Below are 20610 nucleotides of genomic sequence, written 5' to 3'. Positions count from 1 at the left end.
ACCCTAATAGCTCAGAAGCATAGAGCCACACTGTCACCAGAATACAATACTCTCCTTTCCATACCTAGGGAAGAGAAGTTTCCAGATTCTTCTTCCACAGACACCAAACTCCCCAGATGCTCAAGTGTCTTGTAGAAATGATACAGTATTTGCACATAATCTAGGTGCATCCTCTTATAACTTTAAATCATCTCTAGGATGAAATCGTTGCCATACATATGTTTTAATGAAATAATGATCAAATGTTTTGGATAGGTTGAGAATAAACACCATGACCCATAGGCCTAACTATATGGAACATGAAATGTGACTGATTAAATCTGCATATTGATTCCTTAGATACAAAGGACCAACTTATTCTGAACATGAGGGAATGAAGCAATCATATCTTTTAAATTAAATTCCCTTAACGATGTATCCAGAACCTGAATTCCTTTTGAGTCACTTGGTAGAAACAACCACCAAGACAGAAAACAATTCAGACCCAGTAGATATAGCCACTTGGTAGCCCTACAAAGTATAAGCATATTTCCAGATATAAATTTTGTTTCCCATATATCCCTTACTACAATATTCGTCATAAATGTAAAATTTCATATTAAGCTACCTGAAGGGTAATATCCCAATCACACCTTCAAGACTATTTTCTAAGACTATAAGAGGAAATTTGGAATGACACTTTGCAAATACTTTAAGTGTTCAATATCATCAACTCTACAAGTGATCACAAAAAAAATTCCTACTATTGATAAAGTGGTGTGCTTACAAAGGAATTGAAAGGAAGTAACGCTGGGCACCAGTGGCTCACATTTATAATCCTCGCCACTCAGGAGGCTAACAACTGAGGATCACGAATTGAAGCTAGCCTAGGTTAGAAACTTCATGAGACTCTCAACTGAAATGAGCCATCAAAAAGATGGAAGTACAAGTGTGTCTCAAGTGGTAGAACACCAGCCTTGAGTGGACAAGAGCACTGCCCAAAAAGATAGACTGACAGACAGGTAGAAGAACTTACTTATTACCTGACTCACAAGCGCACCTCACTTGAAAATCCCAGGAACTTTGTAAATATAAAATAAACCTCTAGGTCAGAGATCATACCCTTTTAAGAAAAAGACTAAATGAGGCTTCTGATAATCTCAAAAAAAAAAAAAGTTCTCTTTCTAGATGTTGGTTCATGGGGAAGGAAGTGCTTCCTTTTGTGAAAATGCATCATTTCTCCTTCTTATACTTCCAGAAATTTCTCAAGACACATTCCAGATCAAATTAAGAATCTCAACATAAAAACATCATGACAGGGTCCGAAAAGACAACAGTTAATAAATTAGAAAAAGAAAAAGAGAATTATGTCCAATAACATGCTATCGACCTCCCCTCCCCCCCAAAGCAATTGCGGGTGCGTCTTACGTGATTCTCGGAGATCTGCTTGGAGAGCGGATCCCTGCGGGCCTGCTGGAGCATGTACAGCCGCGCCTCGAACCGTCTCATCAGCTCCTCCGTCTCCTCCCTGTGGTCGTCCCACTGAAGGCTGTCCACCACCATGTCCTCCAGCTGCTGCTGCCGCAGCTCCACCCCGTGCTGCGTGCTGTCCCACTGGTTCCGCACTCTTTCCACTGCAGGGGAAGGAATGCCAAGGGTCATGCTCGGGATAGGGAGAGAGACCTGATCGTGAATGCATCGTGAATGCATCTGTAAATAGGGAAAAGGGAGGCGGGAACTGACCAGGTCTAGATGAGCGATTCTGATACAAGCCCACTATGCTAGAGAGAAGACATGTTCCTTTTTGACACAGTCTCACTCCGTAGCGCAGGCCGTCTTTGACCTCTGGACCAGTTAAGAGGGTTTTCCATTTAATAAGTAGAGATAATTGCCATGTGCTCAAAGAGAGAGAGAGAGACAGACAGACAGACAGACAGAGATAGAGAAAGAGAGAAAGAAAGAAAGAAAGAAAGAAAGAAAGAAAGAAAGAAAGAAAGAAGAGAAGAGAGAAAGAAAGAGAGAGAAAGAGAAAGAAAGAAAGAAAGAAAGAAAGAAAGAAAGAAAGAAAGAAAGAAAGAAAGAGAAATTAAAGAAAGACAGCAAAGAATGAGACAGAAAGAGAGAGAGAAGGAAGGGAGGGAGGGAGGGAGGGAGGGAGGGAGAAGGAAGGAAGGAAGGAAGGAAGGAAGGAAGGAAGGAAGGAAGGAAGGAAGGAAGGAAGGAAGGAAGGAAGGAAGGAAGGAAGGAAAAGCAAATAAAATGGGAAGAGTAAAATATTTGAGAAAAGAAAACCTTTGTAAACCTAAGCCTTAAAATGAGTTTTGATGAGACAATGGGGTGAACAGAAAAAGATACCGAACAACAGAAGCACAAAATGTGAAGTTTCATACAATGTGAAGGTTTCATAAAGTGGGGTACCATTAACAAAAGAGGTCCCCAGCCAAGTGAGGGGAAATGGAGTCTCTCTAAAGCCCCGCTAGTAGGCATGATTAATCACTGTCCGTTAACAAAAAGAGGGAGAAGGAAGGAGAATATCTTCTTTTTTTTTTGGCCAGTCCTGGGCCTTGGACTCAGGGCCTGAGCACTGTCCCTGGCTTCTTCCCGTTCAAAGCTAGCACTCTGCCACCTGAGCCACAGCGCCCCTTCTGGCCGTTTTCCATATATGTGGTGCTGGGGAATCGAACCAAGAGCTTCATGTGTAGAAGGCAAGCACTCTTGCCACTAGGCCATATTCCCAGCCTGGAGAATATCTTCTTTAAGGGGAAAAAAAATCAGGCAGAGACTCACCCAATAACCAATGTCTTTGGCTCCTGAATCTCCCAGGGTTCCCTTGGAGCCAGCACATTTATTTTGAAAGCAAAATACAGCTACCATTGCAAAGAGTTCACTTTTTTCCCTTAGGGTAGATTCGACTTCATTCTTCCAGTGTATATGGTCCTACCTCTATTTGTTAAGCGACAGTCCCCAAAAGCCATTCTTGGGTAGTGAAACTTTATTCTCACTATCTCTCAGATTCAGAGGGATGATGTAAAGTCCACACTGGGATCTATATTCACTGGTATTTTGCATGCTTGTTTTGTCATTGCTTAATGTTCGTGGTTCACTGACAGATCCCCAAATCAGTGCAGCTCACATAGACAGGTAGCAGCTGCCCAACAGACAAGTGTGAATAAATTTTGGAGTGGGCTATGGCATGGTGACACCTGGGTGTAGTGAAGAGAATGCAGTGACCGAAGGATTCACATTCTGTGCATTTCTCTAAATCCTGCTGCTTTGGTTTCTTTAAAAGAAATCCTAAGCCAGGTGCCACAGGCTCACACCCCTGGTCCACCACAGGCTCATGCCTGTGATCAGGCTGAGATCTGAGGACCCTGGCTGGAAGCCAGTCTGGGAAGGAACGGACATAAACTCTTACCTACAATTAGCCCGCAAAAAGCCAGAAGCAAAGGTACTGCTCAAGTGATAGAGTGCTATCGAGGAACACAAAAGCTAAAGGATAGTGCCCAGGTCTCAGTGAAAGCCGCAGTGCTGTGGCGCACACACACACACACACACACACACACACACTTCTAACTTAAGAGAAAAAAAACTTCAACGGGTAAATAATTGCTTGAAACTATACTAATATTTTAGGAATACTATATTATGTGTATATATAATATTAAAATAATTATACGGAATATTTAAGAATTTGAAAGGAAATAGTAAAATACAAAAAGAGAAAACTGCATTGCTTATAAAGAATACCAAATATCAAATATGATTAATGTCTTATTCATTGAGTCTTTGAAAGTGTGTGCATGTTTAGGACAAACGGATAAGGATGCCTATCTTTCTAAGCAATAACAATAAAAAATAAAAAAACAACTTACGTTTTTCTGTGATGGCAGTTCTCACATCTGAACTAGAAGCTTTGTTTTTCAAATTCTGTGCCAAGGTAAAGACGTAATCGAGCTGGGGATGGCGCTGCTCTAAGTCAGCCTTTGTGATCTGGGAAGAGAAACAATGAAGAAGAAGGAAGGTCACTGTGCTCCAGGATGATAAATCTCACTATGCCAAGCAGTTCGGCTGGCATCAGTGTGATTGCTTTCCTCAAAATGCCAGAGAAACAGTGCCTGGGTTGGAGGAGAAGTCTTGAGTTCAAATCTCAGTCCTTCTGTTAACCACCCGGGTTGCTGAAAAGGTGTCTTATAGTTAAAAGACTGTTCCTTTTGCCTAGTATGGTAGTACATGCCTGTAACCACCAGTAGGGTAGCTGAGACAGGAGGATCCAGAATTTGAGGGCAGTCTGGGATACATAGCAAGACCCTAATTCAAACAAACAAAACAACTGTCTGTGAAAATGCTCTAGAAATATCAGCAGCCATCAGTACCGCTGCCGGGCATCTCTGTTCCATATCTCATATAACAAACACTGTATCACCTACACAGAAGGAAGCATGCTGATTTGAATAACTGTGAATTAAATTACCAAAGACAGGAAACCGATGTTTATTCTACACAGACTGTGTCTCTTAGTACTGATACATGGGGGAGTTAATTTCAGGGAAACCGAATGTTCAAACAATTGAATTTATAGATAGCCATAAAAATTAGAAATGACAATAAATACAAGTCCTAATGATGCAATTCCTCTGAACAACTAACAAACCATTGATCAGAATGAATACCAGGAAGCTGAAGTGTGTCTGGGCCAGGGGTGGGGGGTGGGAGGAGGGGATAGGGAGGCAAATACAGCCATCACATTCCATGTTCATTATGTATAAATTGCACTATGTAACTTAAGGGTAGGGATGGGAGGGGAAAGATGGGGAAGAGAGATCTGGTGACACTGATTAAGATGCATTTCACGAAAGCCAGGTACCAGTGGCTCACGCCTGCAATCCTAGCTACTCAAGAGGCTGAGATCTGAGGATCACAGTTCAAAGCTAGCTGGGGCAGAAAAGTCCATGAGACTTTTATCTCCAATAAACAACTGAGAAAAAGCCAGAAGTAGCGCTGTGGCTCAAGTGGTAGAGCACTAGCCTTGAGCACAAAGAGGCTCAAGGACAGCACCCAGACCCTCAATTCAACCCCAGAACCAGCAAAAAAAAAAAAAAAAAAAAAAAAAAAAAAAAGTTTTTAAAGATACATTGTACTCATAACGACTTCTGGAATTGAAATCCCATCGTACCACTGCTTACAAAAAATAAATAAATACACAAACACAATTCAGGTGGCAGTGAGTTTTCCCAGTCTTTCCCCCTTAGAAATTCACTGGTTTTGTACATTTCAGTCACTCCTACAGTAACGAGCATCTTTTCTAAAAGTCTTCCTCACTTTTTTCTACCCCTGATGGAGGGGCACACTCATGTGAACACAGCTCACTCCCTTTCCAATGGCACAAGGACCCTCCCTCCAAACACTAAATCTACCCCTAACTCCTTCCAAACCCCACTCAAATCCCTTCTTATTTCCTCTGATTGCGAGAGCATCCTCTTAGCCCCTCAGAAATGGCTCCTTGATTTAAGCATCTCTTGCCTACAATCCATCCTCGTCTCCTTCCTGAAGCCAACCGCTCTCATCACCAGTTCCCAGCCACCATGCAGAAAAGAAAAAGAAATAAGGAGAAAGATGCCAATTGTACCATCTGCACACAGACCAAGTTTGCAAGACTTCGCAGTGCCTGGAAAGCCCTTCTCCCCCACAGGTGCCTCACTCGCCACCCTAGTTCTTTACTCCAATGGGGACCCTGGCCTTCCCATCCGTGCCTTTATTATACTGTTTATCGGTGTGCCCTATAGCTGGGGCAGAGAAAATGGAGAAAGGAAGGGCCAGGGGGATACTGTCATAATACTCAATGTACACGTGTGAAAATAGAACCGGGTAAGTTGAGGGGATGGGTGGGGGATGGGAGAGATGGGAATGATGGGAGGAAAGACGTGGATCAAGATGTGTTCACTCACAGACTGCTATGTTGAATTGGCACCCCCTTGTAAAACTACTTAAAGATGATCTGTTAATGTTTAAATAAAAGCAATCCCACAGCCTGCTCTCATCGCTGCTGAGGCCCCGCATCCTCATCCTCGCTTTCCCCACAGGTAGCCCTGCACCTGCCCTGTGGCTTTCATGAGCCTCTGTTTGACCACAGTACCTGACCTCCTCAGCTCGCGCACTGTCCCTGCTTCTTTAAGTCTGAAGTAATTACCAATATGGGAATCATAAGAGCACCTACCTCACACGACACTTAAAGCAGCAAATGTGACAAAACATGCAAAAAGCCTAGGATAACTGACACTAAGCGTTTGGTAAACGTCAGTCATAAGCACTGTGATCTTGTTGTACATTTTTATCTGAAACCTTCTTTTTCATAATCCTCTATAACACAACTCCCAGAAGCAGCTAGCACACACTAAATATGAAGAAACAATTCTGAAACTGTCTTTTCTTTCTTGTTTTCACTTTGGGGGGGGGGGAGGTGGGAAATGGGGGAATACTAGGGCTTGAACTCAAGGCATAGGCACTATCCCTTAGCTTTTTGCTCAAGGCTGGTGTGCTGTCACTTGACCCACAGCTCCACTTCTAGCTTTTTGGTGGTTAATTAGACACAATAATCTCACAGACTTTCTTGCCTGAGCTAGCTTTGAACTGTGACCCTCAGATCTCACCCTCCTGAGTTCTAGGATTACAGAAGTGAGCCAAGTATATTAGATAGTATATGCACTGTAATAAAATGACAGTCAGGATAGTCTCATTTCTAAAGCCAAAAATGAAATAAGCTCATTATGAAATCTTAAATTGAAACAATCTTTGGGAAATTATTGTTTATCACCCTGGACATGAACATATGATTACACTCACTTATCATATCATGATATTCTTCAGTTTTAAAAGTATACTGAGTCTTTAGTACTTGATCCTATGAATTCACTCTTTGAGAATTAGTTATGGATAGCTGTTTAATAAATGTGTGTGTGCGCATGCGCGCGCAAGAGAGAGAAAGAGAGAGAGAGAGAGAGAGAGAGAGAGAGAGAGAGAGAGAGAGAGAGATAGTTTTGGGGCTTGAACTCAGGGCCAAGGTTCTGTCCCTGACTTTTTTGCCCAAGGGTGGAGCTCTACCACTTGAGCTACACCTCCACTTCTGGCTTTTCACTATTTAATTGGAGTCTTAAGGACTTTCCTACTGATCTCTCCTTGTACCGGGCTCCTAAGATCTGGTACCTGAGTTTCCAGGTGTGAGCCACATTGGTGCTCGGCTGATACATAATTTAGAACCCTTTTTGTCTCAGAGTTTAGTATAAACAAAGGGGATCTTGACAGATCCGTGCTGTGGCGGTGGTGTGACAAGCCTCTACACAAACACCTACCTTCATCCGGGAAACTGTCTTATTGATCTCTTCCACATCCCCAACAGTGACAATGTTGGACTTCAGCATCTGGTCAATCAATACCAGCCAGTCAGCCAGTTCTGTGATGGTTTTATCCAGATCCGCAGGAACCGCGATGTCAGAGGCCCGGTAAGACTGCACAGAGATGTCAGAAGCAGATGATACTAGCGCCACCTTTTGGACACTAGGATGAACTGAAACAAAAAATGTAACAAATTGGTAATAAGCCAACAAACGTGATTTATGCTGGTGTAAGTTAATATACAGATACATGTGCACGCTTAATCAAAAATTCATAAGAATTTATTTTTTTCTTTCCATAGTTTTTTGCTTAGCTTAAAACAAACTGATTCATGATTGCCTATTCTTTGTTTAACCTCATGATATATGCATGTTTTATGAAGAAATGCTAAAGTGAATACCTATATAATACTCCAATGATCTACTCCCTATTTATAACTTAACTCTTTCCTCCAGCTGGATATAAATATTACTCCCCCCCAAAAAAAATTTTTTAGTGCCAGTTTGGGGACTTGAACTCAGGGCCTGAGCACTGTCCCTCAGCTTTTGTACTCAAGGCTAGCATTCTATGATTTGAGCCATCATTCCACGTCTGGATTTTTTTCTAATTAGAGATAGGAATTTCACAAACTTTCCTGACAGTGCTGGCTTTGAGCCCCAATACCAGCACACACAATTTTTTTAAACATCTTTATATAAATCTTTTTCATAGTGTTGAAAACTACAGATAAATCCAGATAGGGCATGCTGATTGGTGGTTGTCCAGGCCTGGGAGGAAGGGAGACAGAGAAGAGACTGCCTGATGAATAAGCACAGCCACTTTCGAATAAGAGAGGTATTTCTCAGCTAGATGGAATCAGTAGCACTAAATGAGTGAATAATTTTAAAGTGGTTAATTTGGTTAATTGTGTGTGTGTGTGTGTGTGTGTGTGTGTGTGTGTATAGTACATGCCAGTACTGGGACTTGAACTCAGGGACTGAGTACTGTTCTTGAGCTTTTGTGTTCAAAGCTGTAGTTCTACCAATTGAGCTACAGTTCCATTTCTGGTTTTTCAGTGCTTCCTTGGAGATAAGAATGTCACAGATTTTCCTGCCTGGGCTGACTTCAAACCACGATCCTCAAATCTCAGCTTCTTGAATAGCTAGGATTACAAGTGTTAGCACCAGCACCTGGCCTTAAAATATTGTCTAGGAAGGGAAGTAGGGGACATGCTAAGATTGGCAGCCAGTCTCAGATCTGTCCCAGAGATGATTATATTGTGAGTAATAAACTACACATGAATGAAAGGTATGGTCTTTTTGTCAACTTTTTTTCTACATAGCTTAAAATTTTCCCTGCTCCTTTGCTATAGTGATATTATGAAAGTAAGAAAACCCATTGCTATTTCATAAAATACATCCAATCTCTGCTTTCCAGTTAAAGAGTGTGCAGAGCAGCAACTGTCAATAATTGAAGTGCTTTGAATATGAACGGAAAACCAATCAGGCCTCGGGTTCTCTCGTGCAAGGTATTGGCTCAGGTAAGTAATATAGAATAGACACTTGACTCTCAGTAAGCCTGCCATATCTGAACAATTAAACATCTGTCACTTAGCACTTTCTGAAATCCTCAGAGACAGAGGAGGAGGAAAATGAAAACAAGAAGCAAAGGAAAGAAGAGACATAAGGACAAAGCAGAGATAGGAGAGGAAAGAGCAGGTGAAAAGGAGAAAGCAGAAGACCAGGGATGGAGGTGGAGGCAGCGGTTTAAGAAAGGGCTCCAGCCATTGCTGGCACTTATTTGGCTAGCTGGGGTTAATCACATCTGAGGTTTTGCCTGGGAACTCAACAGAAGGCGAGCATGCAGGGGGCCGGGCGGGCTTGCAAAGCGGTGATGGCAGTGACCAGAGTCCCGTAGCCTTTGTTTCATTGGGACAAGAGAGAAAGAGATAAATAAGATCAGGAGAAAACTGTTTCTTTTTCTCTACAACCAAAGGAGCAGTTTCTACCAGTGTAAAATTTCCCTAAGAGGCAAAATCTTTCTAAATGTGTACCTCCTAACTGCCTCCAAAGACTTCTCCCATCCAAGTACTAACCAGGCCCAACCCTGCTTAGCTTCCGAGATCAGATGAGATCGGGCGCGTTCAGGGTGGTATGGCCGTAGACTCCAAAGACTTCTAAAGTCTAATTAGCCCTTGTCTTTTCAGGCCTGATGAGCACCAACTGAAGCAAGCCAAAATAGCTGCTGACGTGGCACATGTTATTTGATGACATCAGGGGCTATACATCTCCATTCAATTCCTTCCAGATTCCCCACCCGCCTCTCCCCTTCCTTCAGCAAGACTCGTGGCTGGCCACCTGTCTCACCCAGGGAAAGATTAAGCCTCAACCATGATAGAAAACACCTCGTCAAGGGAGGGCAGCCAATGAAGTCTTGACTAAAAAGAGGTTCCTTTCCAATAATGAAAAGGAGAGGAATAAATCACAATCGCACACTGCTTTTAAATAATTTCTCGGACCTTATATATGAGGCTCACAGCATCATTTTTTTCTGTGTGAATCACCTGTGAAGGAATAAATGATACCTTACCAGCAATCCTTGTCTGAGAGATGGAGCAGGGCTCCTTCAGAAGGGCAGGGACTTCTCTGCATATCTACAGCATCAGAACAGAGACAGCAGAATGCTCTGTCAATAAACAGCATTGTACTTCCTCCCAAACACAGGTGTGATGCCCAGTCACAGCGCTGCCACTTTTTCTTTGTGTAATACTTCTGCTTCAATCGCCACCTTCCTTCCCACTGCAGGCTGGATCCAAGGCCGTTGGACGTTGGACTTTTTCTCTGACTCCTACTTTCCCATGGTTTGACTTACCTTGTGGAATTTTCGAAGTTAAAGACATCTCCACAGATGGGATGTTTACAGATGCCCAAATCAGAATTCCTTTTCTCTATTTTCCCTGAATTCCCTTTCCTCAAGACTTCAACCAATCTTTCTCTATCCACTCTAAGAGGAACCCATCCATCTATGCAGAGTGGCTCTAAGGTCTTTCTTCTGCTCAAGCATCAGAAGCTCCCTGTTATGCTAAGCTATAATTTTTAATTGATTTATAATTTTTAATTGATTTTATTGTCAAAGTGATGTACAGAAGGGTTACAGTTTTACACATGAGGCAGTGACTACAATTCTTACCAAACTTATTACCTCCTCCCTCATTTTCTCCCACCCTCCCCAATTCCGTCCCCACCCCTCATCCTGAGTTGTACAGTTGGTTTACAGAATATAGTTTTGTAAATATTGCTGGAAATATGGCCTAGTGTTAGAGTGCTTGCCTCCTAAGCTATAATTCTTATCAAAATGAAGCTTTAATTCCAGGAGTTCCATGCCCACAGAGACTCCCGGGATGTGGACTCCGCAAGCATTGCTCAACTCAACACAGACTGAACTCCTTCCAAGACCCCAATGAACTGTGTGCATTGTCTCCTCTAGACCCTGTCCCACACTGCTTCTTCTCCCTACAATGCCCTTTTCCTTCATTCTTCACCTGACCACTATCTAGGCATCCCTTACAAATTAGCCTGGAATGAATGAAAGGCCCAGATTAGTATTTTTCAGTGTTTATGTGGAACACTATAAGCAACTTAATTGTTCAATGATATTATAATCTATGCAAAGAAAATAGATTCGAAATAATCTAACACAGTACTTCCAAACTGACTGCCTCACCATTTTCTACAATGTCCACTGACATCCTTTGTGTTAAATAGTACGTGAGCTCTGGTGGAACCCGGTCATACTCAATCTGGGAATGACAGACACAGATGTCTGGAAAGTAGAGAGCAGTAGCAGATGAAGTCAGAGGTAACTGGAAGGCAGACCATGAGGGGCCTTATAAATCACAGCAAGGACTTGAGCTTTTACTCCAAATGAGATGGAAAATCATAAGGGGACTGTTTGAAGGAGTTTCTGGAGCTGGATTATGTTTTCACAAATCTCTTTGGCAGCTCTGTTGAGAACAGAGCATTAAAGGGCAAAAAAAAAGGGAGCAGTGAAGAGCAGACAGAAGCATCTGTAGTTATCAAGAGAAAAGTGATGGTGGCTTGAGGCCCATCAGTGGCTACAGGGGTAGTAAGATGTGCTCAAGTTTATGGTACATTTCAGACTTAAGAAAAATACAAAGAATGATACAGGCATCAATAATTACCAAACTTCTGCTCTATTTTACTTTACCATATGTAATCATCTATGCATTCACAACTACACTGTCCATCAAGTAGATGGGAAAAGATGACGTTAGGGGCTCAAAAGTATTCCTACCGGTTTGGATTTTGGGGGAGAGGTTTCTTTTTGAGATAATTCACACATAAACCTTAACATTGACTCCAGGAAATAATTCTCACTCAGAGAGCTGGATCTATCTATCCATCCATCCATCCATCCATCCATCTATCTAGTAAGACTCTGGATGACTTCCTTTGGTTGTTTGAGAGAAATTCTCCTATACAACTTAGGCTGGCTCCAAACATCAGATCCTCTTGTCTCAGACTCCCAAGAGCTGGTTACAGGCATACTTATACACACTGCATACACCTACATTGATACACTGGAAAACAGAGAAAACGACCAACATAATTATCCATTCACATGAGATCCATGCAAATGGAAGCCAAGGACAGAGACACAGCTATTCAATGCCCCACACAGACCACATGCGTTTATATGGTATGTCCTAAAAGGCAAAAATAAAAATAAACCTGTGACTCCATCTACGTTCTTCCATTCAGACTGAAAACAACAACAAAGTAATAGTATGAAGGAAAGGATGGCATCTCAGTCTGCCATAACCGTGTCATTACTTTGCACTGGATCCTCCTAGACATAGCCTAAGTGACTAAGGCCACTGAAAATAAACATATATGTGTGAAGCATCACTTGTAATGTCAGGAAGCTATTGTACAGTGTTTATTTTCAAAATATAAGTACTGGCATTTTATTGCCTAATTCCAATGTATTTTCATCATTTAATGTATTAAATAATATAGAAATCCCTTAGGTTGAAGGATTCTATTACAACTAAAAGCATTCCTTAACTTCTCTATGTCTCCATAAGAGATGGAAAGAAGAACCGTAAACATGAACAAGCATTGGTTTAAAAAAAAGAAGATTTAAGCCAGGCACTAGAGATCCACATCTGTAATCCTAGCTACTCACGAGGCTGAGATCTGAGGATGAGGATTAGATCACAAGCCTTGAGCACTACCCTGGGACAGTGCCCAGGCTCTGAGCTCAAGCCCCAAGACCAGCACAAAAAGAAATAGATAACTAGATGAATGAGTTCACTCATTCATTAGCAAAAACAAATTGGCATCAATAAAGTGGGCCCTCTTTGGAGAGACTTAAAGGTAAACAACAGCAAGATCACGCTTCTTTGATCACAAAATCACTAAATAAGAGAAATATGGTAGAGGAAGGCCACCTGCTCACCTTGTTCCACATGGTGTTTATGGTTCTTAAGCTTTCCGAAAGTTTCTCTCTTTCAGGTAAACTCAGACTTTCATCTGAGAGCACCTCCAGTTCCGTTCTGTTCAGCCACTTGAGCTTTTCCGCTTGGGCCTCCATTTCTTGGGTTAACTCCTTAAAAAGAGATCAAGAAGACAGGTGCAATTAGATGGTTATTCTCCCGGACAAGGCTGAAGCAGTATACTGGGAAACTTTGGGGAAAGTACTCCTTTATTTATTTTTAAAAATTTTTTATTGTCAAGGTGATGAACAGAGGGGTTACAGTTACATACGTGAGGTAGAACATTTCTTGTCAAACTTGTTACCTCCTCCCTCATTTTTCTCCCGCCTTCCCTCTTCCCCAATCCCCTCCCCTGCCAGGAGTTGTTCAGCTGTTTACAACGTATTGTCCTGTAAGTATCGTTGTTGAAAGTACTCCTTAAAATGTGAACCTTTAGCTTCTTAAATGAAAAATAAACTTGCAAGAAATCTGCACACATGTTCACCTGACCAGGCATAATGCCGTGAACACAAACATGTTCTATGCAAGCTCTATCTCTCAGCAGGATAATGTTATAGAATATTTAACATATTAGCATTCAGTTCCTAACTTTGTCTTGCTACCACCATTTCAACCCTCCTAAAATTATTTTTACAAATGAACATTTTTAAGTTAAAAAGGACATTAGACATTTGTACTTTTTTTTTTTTTTTTTTTTTTTTTTTTTTTTTTGGCCAGTCCTGGGCCTTGGACTCAGGGCCTGAGCACTGTCCCTGGCTTCCTCCCACTCAAGGCTAGCACTCTGCCACTTGAGCCACAGCGCCGCCTCTGGCCGTTTTCTGTATATGTGGTGCTGGGGAATCGAACCTAGGGCCTCGTGTATCCGAGGCAGGCACTCTTGCCACTAGGCTATATCCCCAGCCCCGACATTCGTACATTTTGAGAACAAAACTTAATGAACCCTTTCCACATAATAGTTTCATCATTACTGAAAGTTCCTTTCCCCAAATATCTCAATTATACTCCTTCAGAAACCAAGTCTCTTATCAAATAAGTATTTTTCTCATGCAAACTTTTATACATGCATGTAAGTGTGTAAACACTTCTCTTTTCTTTGTCAGTTTGGAGTTTGAACTAGGGCTTGTCACTTAGCTTTCTAGCTCAAGGCTGGTAACTCTGAACCACTTAAGCCACACCTCTATTTCCTGCCTTTTGATGGTTGGTTAGAGATAAAGGTCTCTGGGGGTTTTCTGCCTGGGTTGGCTTCAAACCACTATCCTTAGACCTCAGCCTTCTGAGTAGCTAGGATTACAAACCTGAGCCAAGAGTGGCCAGCCACAACTTATTTTTTAAATACAAATGAAAGCTCATTATTCTTTTTCTGCAAATAGTTGTCAACCTTACAAAAATGCTTACAAATATAGCCTTTATAAATATGTAGATATAACTATGTAAGTTCATGCATTTTGTAGACTGCATACCTTCCCAGCTATAGGTAATTCTTGGTTAAAAATTTAAAAAAAATAATAAAACCTCATTACTAGAACCACGATTCTAAGCCTATAGGAAACTCAGTCCAATTGCAAAACTCAACTTATAATCAATACTTCTGTAAATTTAAATGCAAAAACTATACCTCCCAGTCTTATTATATCCCATAATTGTTAAATTGATATAAAACATTTTTTTAAAAACACTCTGCTCTAATAATGAGACCTCAATGACAAGTATTTTTTTAATGTGAGTAGAACTTTATCTCTGGAAGATCAAATTTTCTGCTCTTTAAACAACAACAAAATCTTCTTTCTAATTTAGCACCATGAGGTCACATTTCTCTTCCTTTCCTTCTTCAGTCTTGCAATACTGTATTCTTAAGTGAGCTCTTATTTCAGAAGGCATGAAAAATGAGATAAATTGGCCACTTACTTTTAATTCTGCCAAGTTTGCGCCTGGCTCGGTGTTTGATTTCTTTTGCACAGTAGTCTCAGCCTTGTTTAACCAACAGATAATCTCGTCCATCCTCTTCCGGTATTCCATCACCTGCTGACTTTCTTCTTTCAGCCTAAAAGGACAAATTGTGGGAAACCGTCCAGAGAAATTACATAATGAAGCAGAATACTACATATTGGCTTGGGAAATCCTAATTAAATAACCCCCAATAATATCTAGTAATATTATATGTATATTACAATTAATATTAATAGGAAGATAAGTATTTGCCTTACTAAATATCTGCAAGTACCATATTTCTAAATAATTCTGAGGGGCTGGGGATATAGCCTAGTGGCAAGAGTGCCTGCCTCGGATACACGAGGCCCTAGGTTCGATTCCCCAGCACCACATATACAGAAAACGGCCAGAAGCGGTGCTGTGGCTCAAGTGGAAGAGTGCTAGCCTTGAGCGGGAAGAAGCCAGGGACAGTGCTCAGGCCCTGAGTCCAAGGCCCAGGACTGGCCAAAAAAATAAATAAATAAATAAATAAATAAATAAATAAATACATAAATAATTCTGAGAATAACAGGAACTTTTCCTTACATAAGTTTTAAAACAATGGAACTATTTATCTATTCATCATAGTAAAAGGCATAAGATTTGTACAGTCTGAAGAGAAACCAGAGAGCCATGTTCATTGCAGCATTATTTACCATTGCTAAAATATGAAACCAACCCAGATGGCCCCTCAGTAATGAATGGATCACTGAGATTACACATCACCCCAGTAAGACTGTCCATTATCAAGAAAACTAATTATAGCAAATTCTGGAGGGGATGTGTCCCAAAGCGAACCCTACTACACTGATGCTGGGAGTGTAAACTGGTTCAAGCACTCTGGAAAGCAGTATGGAGGTTCCTCAAAAGGCTAAATACAGAGCTCCCCTATGACTCAGCAGCTCCACTTTTGAGCATCTACCCAAAAGACTATAAGCAAGACTACACTAAAGCCACCAGCCCAACTATGTTCATTACAGCACAATCTGCCATCACTAAAATAAGGAACCAACTCAGATGCCCCTCAGTGGATGAGTGGATCATGGAAATGTGGTACATATACACAATGGAATTCTATGCCTCTATCAGAAAGAATGACACTGTTCTATTCATAAGGAAATGGAAGGACTTGGAAAAAAATTATACTAAGTGAAGTGAGCCAGACCCAAAGAAACATAGACTCTATGGTTTCTCTCACTGGGAATAATTAGTACACATCTAGGATAGTCCTAGCAGAAGATCACAATAGCTCAAGAGCTATGCCCGTATGAACAAATAAGATGATGCTAAGCGAAATGAACTATAAGTTATGGAAACAAATGGTTTATCATTGTTCTTATTTTCAACATACCATGTGAAATTATGGCATTTTCTTTTGTCTTTCTTTCCCATAGTCTTACCCCTGATATCACTGTAACTGATTTTAGTACCCTAGATATTGTATATACATGTATTGGAACTAGGGAAGGGAAAAGGAATACCAAAATTGAGAGACAAAAGACAAAAAGACAAATCAATGCAATATCAATACTTACAAAGCTATATGGTGTAAATCAACTGTACAACTCGTGGTGGGGAGAGGAAAATGGGGGGGGCAGGGAGAAATATGAGGAAAGAGGTAACAAATTGGATAAGAAATGTACGCACTGCTTTACGTATGAAACTGTAACCTCTCTATACATCACTTTGACAACAAAGAAATAAATAAAAAGAAATGTAAAATAAAAAAGAAGAAAATGTAGTATATATACACAAAGCATTCCATGCTTCCATCAGAAAGAATGACATGGCCCCCATTCATAAAGAAATGAAAAGACTTGGAAAAAAATCATATTAAGTAAAGTGAGACAGACACAAAGAAACAGAGATTCCATGGTTTCCCTCACTGGCAATAATTACTAATTGCCTAGGACAGGCCTAGCAGAGGATCACAACAGCTCAAAAACTATGCATATATGATCTTATAAGATGACGCTAAGTGAAAGGAATTCCAAGATGTGGAAACAAGGGATCTTTTTATTGTTGCTGTTATTCCTAATGTACCACACGAATTTTTTTTCTTTTTTCTTTCCTATGTATTTTCCTGTATTTGGTTTTGGTACCCTGGGTATTGTATATATGTTTATCTGAATTAGGGAGGGGAACATCAAAATAGTGAGACAAAGGAGAAAGGGTGAACCAATCAATAGTGATACTCACAAGACAACATGTGTGAAATTAACAACTCTGGGGGGGGGGAGGGGACGAGGGGTGTTGAAATGAGGCAGAGAGAAACAATGTACTCACTACCTTATATATGTAACTATAACCCCTCTGTACATCACCTTGACAATAAATTAAATTTAAAAATAAATAAATAAAAGTTACATAGGAATTTGCCAAGTGCCAGTGGCTCACCCCTCTAATCCTAGCTACTCAGGAAGATGAGATCTAAGGATTGCAGTTCAAAGCCAGTCAGGGGAGGGGTTGCCCAGACATCTGTCCATCCCTCTGCCTGAAGGCAGCAGCCGGAAGCATTACCTGGGCTGCCGGTCCTTCACCTCTGCAAGGACGGAGCTCCAGCACCGGTTCACGGTTGCCACCTTGTCCTGCAGGAAGCTTCCGCTCCCAGGGGAGGACGTCTGCACAAAGCTGTCCCAGATGCGGTTGATGGCTGCCAGGCTGTGCTGGTGGCTGCTGATGCCCTCTTCTAGGTCCTGTTACAGACAGCACACAAGCTAGCATTCATTCCCACTACCAGTTACCCTGTGCTTCAATGATCATCCCACCCAATATGGTAGCTTCCAACTGAGGTGTTTCAGAAGCGAATTCCCGTGTGGATAAGCTCACATCCACAAAAAAAGCATTTTCAAGCAACTTAATTACATTTCAAGGAACATGGAGAATGAAATGTATCTGGAAATGGAACCCATTCTCGTGAATATCATCAGGCAAAAGCACTGTGAAATGAGCCAGCCTAATAACATAAAACAAATATCAGCTGTTCACAGCCAAGCGAGAGCATCAATCACATTTGATTAAAGGGAACTGCTCATCCTCTTCTAAACAAATGCTTAAAATGAGCACAGCAACAACAACAACACACAAAAGCAACAAAATCATTTACTACCCTATACTTTTATGACCTACTGTACATAAATAAACCTCATAGTGCATCTTGTGGTACTGCTACTCTGTACTGTCAATTTTTAATCTAACAGCTTACAGGGGTATTTAAAGTCAAATGTAAGCATTTATTGGTAACTGCTAAAATATTGTCAAAAGCCTTAACATGTTTATGAGAAAAAAATAAAAGCTTTCTCTTTAATGCTCATGAAATCTTCTATAGAAAACAGACTCTCCAGCTACATAAAAGGAAATTATCTTAACGGGGTAAAATTGAAATTTTGTTTGATTTCTACCACTATTTTGAGAACTAACTTTGCTATTATATTCCAGTTTCCCAAGATGGAGGGAGATTCACAGACACAGCTGCCCTCTGGTAGCTCAAGAATAATTTACATTTATGATAAGTATCAAGAAAACAAAGGAAAATGAGATGCCAATGTGCTCAAGCTTAAAGACAGAAAACAAGATAAGATATGCATATATCTTTCTATCTTTGAGTACAACACTTTACCAATGTCATTCTAAAAATAAACGTTCCAAAAAAAAATAGTTTTCTAAGCATATTTTATCTCATAGTTTCCACTACAGGGAAAGAGTGTGTGTATGTGTATATCTGGGGGGGGGGGGGTGTGGGTGGGTGTGGGTGTGTGGGTGTATTTTAAAATCCTGATCATGATAGTACATCAGAGTTTTTTTCTGGAAGTTGTTACACTGGCAACTAGAACTGGGGCAAAAAGTCAAAATCACGCATGAAAAAGAAATGGATGTATCTGGTTCCTCCTTCTGCAGTCTGCCTCTCGGCCCCATGCAGACAGCGGTCTCCTCACCCGCTGATGGGCACGGGCTTTCTCCACGTCCAGGCTGCCGTCCGGGGCATAAGTCTCAGCCAGTAACTCCTCAGCCTCCCGTATCCAGACCGTGAGGTCAGCCATGTCACGATGGAACCGTTTCCACTCGTCTATGGCCCTATCAAAATAACTAGAGGATAAGAAACAAGATCAGATAGGCTCCTCAACTTTCTAGAAATGTCTAGCACCACATTTTCTTAAAAAGAAATGCAAATCTTATTCACACCGAAGGTCCCCAGATGAGCAAATTCAGAGCTCATTGCTCTACAAGACCAATGTTCACAGTGAGTTCCAGACAAGAACTCCTTTTTGGGAAACACACATCATGCATCATGGCAAGAGAGGAAAACACTCTGCACAACCCTAACCTTCACACCACAGTGTACACACCACCCGCCCCACACACAGAGGAAGCCCAAATACTATGTAATACAAAATATGATCCATTATTCCACTCGCTTACAAATAAAATACATTATTACATTGCTAAGAAATTTAGTTTTAAGTTAGCAAAGCCCAAAGACTGAAAAACTTGAAAAAAAAATTATGTCCCATTCCCTCTCTGTAATGAATTGAATCCCTGCCCACAAAAATTCATCTGTGAAAGGCCAGCCCTGCTTTGGTGACTACATCTCCACAGATGACTTTTAAAAAGGTAATTAAAATCCAATAAAGTCATGAAGATGAGTTCTAAATCAGAAAGATGAGGGGACCTTCTAGGGAAAAGGAGGGAGAGAGGTCAGAGATAGTGTTTTAATGGAAAGATATAGAAACATAGCGGCCATCTGTGTGGCAGTGAGAGCTGCCTCCTACCCCTGCTTAGTTTCCAGAATAGAAGAAAAGAATGAAGGCAAGTCATACCCATACATCTTGTCATGGTAAGCAGACTGAATGAAGATGATTTAGATCCTGAATGCTCAAGGGTTCTGAGTGCAACAAGGACAGAAGAGGAAAGCTGTATTTGCAAAGCACACATCAGAAAACAGGACAAAGAGTGACTCGGATTTCGAAGAAGAGATATAGCTCTAGTGATTGTCATATTCAGAATACCCAGAATAAGCTGAAAAAAAGAAAAGCTTTGTGGATTAGGACTCTCAAGAAATCTCCTTGTATTTTTCTGTTGCGTTGTTGTTGTTGTTTAGGGTGGTAGAGTTAGGAGAGAATTAAGAGATCTTGGCAATTTTAACACCATTAAGAAAATTCATGACATTAAATATTCTGTATGTCAAGAGCATCCTTACAAAAATCAAAAGATACACACAAAGATGTGAACACAAATGTAATAAACAAAATTTGAAATAGTTAATATTCTTAAATAATACAAAAGGTTTTGCAAAAATAAGCAGTAGTAGTATGCTTTTTAAAATGTGAAAAACTGTCTGGCACTGGTGGCTCCCACCTGCAATTGTCTTTACTCAGGAGGCTGAGATCAGAGGATCATAATTCAATCCCAGCCCAAGCCAAAAGTCCATGATACTCTTGTCTCCAGTTAAAAACACCAAAAAGCTGGAAAGTGGAGCTGTGGCTGGAAGTGGTAAAGTGCTAGCTTGAGCAAAAAAGGTTAGAAACAGCATCTAGACCCTGAGTTCAAGACACAGGATGGACACACACACACACACACACACACACACAGTGCAAAAATGCAGAAAATACAAATCTCTAAATATTCAGTGTCACTGATTAATAAAAGAAAAAAAGTAAAAGTAAAACTGAGATGCAGGCTGAGTGCAAAGGCTCCCACCAGAAATCCTAGCTATTTCAGAAACAAGGAATCCAAAGGATCATAGTTCAAGGCCATCATGGGGGAAAAAAGTTCCACCA

General features: G+C 40.9%; 1 protein-coding gene across 11 annotated transcripts in view; it reads right to left on the bottom strand.

Annotated features, from left to right (window-relative positions):
• Positions 1-20610, bottom strand: part of Utrn (utrophin) — a 431942-nt gene that overhangs the window by 228636 nt on the left and 182696 nt on the right. For all 11 annotated transcript variants that reach the window (XM_048354234.1, XM_048354228.1, XM_048354231.1 and 8 more), the window contains 8 exons: positions 18769-18919; positions 17354-17529; positions 14771-14906; positions 12829-12978; positions 9937-10000; positions 7326-7540; positions 3852-3969; positions 1408-1613 (listed from right to left, as the gene is read on the bottom strand). In XM_048354234.1, coding sequence (XP_048210191.1) covers positions 1408-1613; positions 3852-3969; positions 7326-7540; positions 9937-10000; positions 12829-12978; positions 14771-14906; positions 17354-17529; positions 18769-18919 — 1216 coding nt within the window. The remainder of the gene's footprint in view (positions 1-1407; positions 1614-3851; positions 3970-7325; positions 7541-9936; positions 10001-12828; positions 12979-14770; positions 14907-17353; positions 17530-18768; positions 18920-20610) is intronic.

This window comes from Perognathus longimembris, chromosome 9 (assembly GCF_023159225.1).
Source record: "Perognathus longimembris pacificus isolate PPM17 chromosome 9, ASM2315922v1, whole genome shotgun sequence".
Classification (NCBI taxonomy): domain Eukaryota; kingdom Metazoa; phylum Chordata; class Mammalia; order Rodentia; family Heteromyidae; genus Perognathus; species Perognathus longimembris.
This window is presented reverse-complemented; position numbering and strand designations above follow the sequence as displayed.